The sequence below is a fragment of the Helianthus annuus genome, chromosome 1, assembly GCF_002127325.2.
Source record: "Helianthus annuus cultivar XRQ/B chromosome 1, HanXRQr2.0-SUNRISE, whole genome shotgun sequence".
NCBI lineage: Eukaryota > Viridiplantae > Streptophyta > Magnoliopsida > Asterales > Asteraceae > Helianthus > Helianthus annuus.
Genome location: NC_035433.2, coordinates 54,778,136 through 54,783,845, shown reverse-complemented (window position 1 = coordinate 54,783,845; position 5,710 = coordinate 54,778,136). Strand labels below are relative to the sequence as shown.

The 5,710-nt window shown below is 34.0% G+C and overlaps 1 protein-coding gene across 1 annotated transcript; it reads left to right on the top strand.

Annotated features, from left to right (window-relative positions):
- Positions 1-2,964: 2,964 nt before the first annotated feature.
- On the top strand, positions 2,965-4,713 carry LOC110882168 (transcription factor ORG2). The gene is made up of 3 exons (XM_035987545.1): positions 2,965-3,294; positions 3,403-3,786; positions 4,404-4,713. The coding sequence occupies exons 1-3, from the start codon at positions 2,965-2,967 to the stop codon at positions 4,470-4,472; spliced, it is 783 nt and encodes a 260-aa protein (XP_035843438.1). The 3' UTR covers positions 4,473-4,713.
- Positions 4,714-5,710: the final 997 nt, after the last annotated feature.

The window sequence follows — 5,710 nt, the reverse complement described above, 5'->3', positions numbered from 1 at the left end:
AAAGGGGGTCTTCTTTATAGAACCGGCCCTTGCAAGGATCGAACTCATGACCTCTCGTTTAGAACCGCAACGCCTTAACCAGTTTATCCTCCTACTAGGAGCTATTAGAATATGAAACTTAATTCCTTATATACACTGTTAGGATTAATATAATTATTAATTAAATTCAGAAAACAAAAAGGGTTTTAAACCCAATCGAACCGGAGAAGGACGGGACTCGAACCCGCGCCTTCCCGCAAACAAAACATGCGCCAAACCAACTGGGCTACCAGTTGGGATGTGTTAGAATCTGAATTTTTATTATATTAAATTATTTAGATAATTAAATTTATATAAACTTATTTATTGTTATTTTAACCACTTTAATTCATTTTATTTTTTTAAAATGATTCCAAGGCCATAATAATTATTTTAAATCGGTGATATTCAAGTTCAATAATTAAATTGAAATATAGTTTTTAACAATAATAATAATAATTATAATTATAATATTTTTAACAGTAATAATAATAATAATAATAACAATAATAATAATAATAATAACAACAACAATTATAATTATAGTATTTTAACAATAATAAAAATAATTATAATTATAATATTTTTGATAATAATAATAATTATAATTATAATATTTTTAACAACAACAATAATAATAATAATTATTATTATTATTATTATAATTATAATTATAATTATAATTATAATATTTTTAACAATAATAATAATTATTATTTTGATGTGATACCTCATTTATTTAAAACGGATTGCCTGGGGTAGATGGTTCATAAAGTGATGTGTTACGGGGCTCGTAACCATATCCACCATGTTCTTCCTATCCACCGTAGCCTCCGTATCCACCGTATCCACCTTCACCCCCAGATCTATCGTATCCACTGTATCCACCTTCACCCCCGTATCCACTGTAACCACCTTCACCCCCATATCTATCGTATCCACTGTATCCACCTTCACCCTTGTATCCACCTTCACCCCCCGTATCCACTGTAACTTCCGTATCCACCTTCACCCACGTATACCCCGTAACCCGGATACGATTGCTGCGTCGGGTAATATGGTTCATCAACAGGTGCATTCTCAGCACCGTATCCACTTTGTTGCACGTACGGATATTCATACCCGTATCCGTAATCCGGATACACTTGATGTGCCGAGTAATTTGGTTCATCAATAGGTGGAGTGAGAATCTTGTTCAAGTCTGGCAACTGTGTTTTTTTGATCAACAAGGACTCCAAACACAACCTCCTCCTCATTGGCATCATTTTCTCCCCATGTGTCGTTAGAATAGCGATTACAGAAATAATTCTCGGTCCAAATTGATGACATTTTAACAAGATTGAGCAAAAAACAGAACAAATGATTTTGGTTTGGGGTGTAAATTGTTAGTGCAGAAGAAGATGAAAAAGAAAGCAGAAGATGAATTCGAAGGGAACCAGAGATGCATGGATAAATAGACTTTCAAATTTACTTCAATAGGCAGCGTATAGCTCTCTACTCCCCGTATTACTTTATTCACGTGCTTGGACAACATCGTATCAGTGTCAAATCAGTCTGACATACGCTGCGTATTGACCAATACGCAGCGTATAGGGTTACCTCTATACGCTGCGTATTGATCAATACGCACCCTATGTCAGACTGATTTGACATGGTACTAGGTTTGACTGTCTGGTCGTGTACCTGCCCCTTACATACGCTGCGTATAGGCCTCTACGCAGCGTATTGAGGTAACCCTATACGCTGCGTATTGACCAATACGTAGCGTATGTAAACCCTAAGTGTGCAGATAGCCTGCCAAGGTGTGCAAATAGTGAGGGCCTTTGTAGTTTTATTTAACATGTTTAAACAGGTTTAAATCGCTTTGATTGTTGGGAATTTTGGGTTTAAAAACATGGTAAATATTTTTGTTTAGTACTTATAGAGTCAACATGTCGTTTCTATAGGTGAAAAAAAATTATTTTTTATTTTTTATACGAAATGTCCTCTTTATAGGTAAAAATATTTTTTTAAAAGAAAAATCTATAGAGACAAAAAATCGTGTCTATAGTTAAAAAGATTTTTTAATTTTTTTAAAAGAAGAACCTACAGAGCCACATGTCATCTCTATAGCTGAAAATGTCTTTTTTTTTTAAATAGAAACCTATAGAGACGAGGCTTAAAAATATTTTAACAAATGTGTTCTTTATTTAGTAAAATATTAATTTTATTTTTAAATTATTTTTAGCACATATTTGTAGAGAGAACATGTCGTCTCTACAAATACTTTTATAGCAACAACACTTATAGAGACGATTTTTGTGACCTATAGGGACGAGGCTGTAGAGACAAATTTTATAGAGATAACATGTCGTCTCTATAAGTCTCTATAAGTGAAAAATACCTACAGTGATGACATGTCATTTTTAAAAGCCTAAAATGTTGTCACTGTAGAGTAAATTTCTTGTACTTCAGTGTGAAACTGAAAAGAAAAAGGTTGGCAAATTGTGATTAGTCAAGTTACTAGGTATGGTTTGTGAATTGTTATATGTATAATAATAACATACCGGCTATATTTAAATGAAAATTTGATGCTATTTATCAACTAAAAAAGTAACGATGTGATCAAATGTATAGATTTGAATTGCTTAATAAGATTTAAAACATACTTTAATTTTTAAGTAGAATGTTGATCATATCATCATTAGCAAGCCTCTGAATATATAATATGTGATTCATCATTTTTTAACAGGAAAATTGAAAGAAAAAAAATATAAAGAAACTATGCTGATCTTAGGATAAATCAAATCCCAAGATGATGTAACTCTAAATTTTATAATGCAAGATGACATGAATTCATAGTAACCATTGTATATATAACTTAACTTATCATACCCAATATCTCATTAAACTTCCTGCAACAAATCATAACCTAAAAATTAAAAGAAATAACTAAAGATAGTAAACATGCTAGCCTTATCCCCTCCTTTGTTTTCCACAACCTATGGATGGCCTTTTGATGGTCTCATTACACAAAACCTTCAACAGGATTGCAATGAAGCAAATTCATATAATCCGCTTCTTGATTGTCCTTCAAATATTCAAATTCAGCATGACTTTGCACCAGAAAATTCCCTCTCCATGTCTTCTAAAGAAGCTGTTAATGGTAATAATGATGATCCTATGAAGGTAGCCAAAAAACTCAACCATAATGCCAGTGAAAGAGATCGCCGAAAGAGGGTTAACGAATTATACTCATTTCTTCGTTCACTATTGCCCTTGTCAACTGATCGAACGGTATACTTACGCATCTTGTGTGTTTTTATTATTTCAAATTTGTTACTTTCATATGCTGTGCCCATTTTGTAACTATACATAATTATATATTTAATTTCCAATGCACAGAAGAAAGTGAGTATCCCAGGCATTGTGTCACGCGCGCTAAAATACATACCCGAACTACAACAGGAGGTGGAAAGACTAAAGAATAAAAAGGAAAAGCTCTTGTTGCGTTCGTCGTCAACCAACATTAGGAATTTTACTAAAGAAACTATGATCCAAAACACATCATCAGTAGTTTCATCCGTAAGCGTTTTAGGTGAGAAAGATGTTGTGATCCAGCTGATTTACTCATTTGATGATACAAACAAGAACAAGATCAAGGATATTGCTTTATTATCTAAAGCATTGGAATACTTAGAGGAGGAAGAAGATAATCTTGTTTTGCTAAGTGTAACTACCTTCAAGTGTCTTGAAGAAAAAAGGTTGCTAAATACTCTTCATTTTCAGGTACATAACATATATACAAGTCATTCTCTGTTTTACAAATTAAAAACTTTTTCATCGGTTTTGTTTCTTGAATTTTATTTATTTATTTTTGGAAATAGGTTGTTTAGGAATGAAAATGGTACTTCTTCTACCTGCTTATTGGAACACCTTGTACTTCTAGGCAGTTCCTATCCTTGGGAGGGAACTCATTGCAAGTTTGACATGTATTTTTAGAGTTCTCTGAGATGGCAAGCTATTCAACAAGTTCACTTAGTGCCAAGGGGATTCAACAAGTTTGCTGCCCAACAAACTTTATGGAATTCGCTTGCGACCAGGAAAACTAATTGTAATCGCTTGCCACTTCAGCGAACTCTAAAATAATCATGTTAGACTTGATATGAGTTCGCTACTATAGAACTAGCGAATTGCTTAAAAGCACAAAGCGGTTCTGAAAAACACTTAAAAGTACAAGTGTCGTTCACAAGCAATCTACCTAAAATAAATTCTACTATAGAGAGTTAATAAGACCTTTATTGGAGGCAATAACTTTTTTTTATCTATTATAATGTTATATGGACATAATACTAATAATGGTAGTAAATGTAATAATATTAATAACCCAAGATTGTTTTGAATAGGTGCATGGAGGGTGTACAATAGAGGCTGAAAAGTTGAAGGAGAAGCTCTACTCTCTCTACCAACACTGACGTGAACATTTACTGTAATTATAATCTGCTGCACAAAAGTGTACACAACAATCTGAAGCTTGTAGTTTCTAACTTAATGTATGGTTGAGGAAGATGATCGTTTCAAGAAACTTAACAGCTAGGTCGTTAACTTTAACAGATTGGACAAAAGTGTAAACAAACAGTAAATGTATGGACCAAATCCGTAAAAACTTTTAATGAGAGATGAAATTCGTAATCAACACGAAATTTGTAATCTAAAGCTTTGTTATATAAAAACAAATAATAAAAGAGGGGTATGCTTAGCACAACCTACACAATCAGGGTTCGTCACCCTTGGTTTATTACATACTATCAGTTATTTATATACCGATGATTATGACTCATGCGACGATTCACTTAATCGACATAATCCTAATAGACATTGATATGTCCCAAACAATGTCTTCTAATCAGTTACTAACTTTACAAGTACATGCTTAACCCTTTACCTATTTACAAATACATCATTGACTCCAATCCTGTGACTTTCTAGTAATTACGTATATAACCCATAACTTTAACTTTGAGGTATGATTTAGTTTAACCTAAACTATCTTCTTCCCTCTTTTAAAACTCGTGTCAGTATTATTAAAGCCAACAATGCATACTCTTTTGCTGAACGGGGGACTGCGCCTCTAAATGTTGCCGCACATTATTGAGCTCTGCTACAATATCGACTTCCTCGTCTACCAGTTTACACGGGAGCAGGTCAAGCTTACGCCAGAATACATCTATGTCGTCGAGTTGTATCATACGCCCTGCACAGTTAAGTTAACACGGTGTGAGAAACAGCTAAATTATACAAAATAACAAAAGGTTTGTGGTTTTAATATTTTTTACCTGTACGTTTGTAGTTTTCCAGCCTACAAGCACACAGCTAAGCCACATATGGCAACAACATGATGCGTTAAGTTTTCGCAACACCTCCAGCTTCCTCATTAGCTCTTTTGCCAGCAAATCAAGTGCTTCATAGGAAACCTTTCCACGTAGGTTGTCCAACAGCGGGTGTCTGTGGTGGTTCATCGTTTTTTCGATGCTCTCGGTAAAACTTTTTTGTATTTCATCGTACTAAGTTTCAACTATATGAATGACGCATCTTGCTATTCGCACCAATGAACTCCCGCGCGTAACGTATCTTTTTAAATTTGCTTGCTGGCTCTCAACTCTGTTGGTGGTGCGCTGACCAAAGTTGCACCACTTATCGGTCCACGCATAAA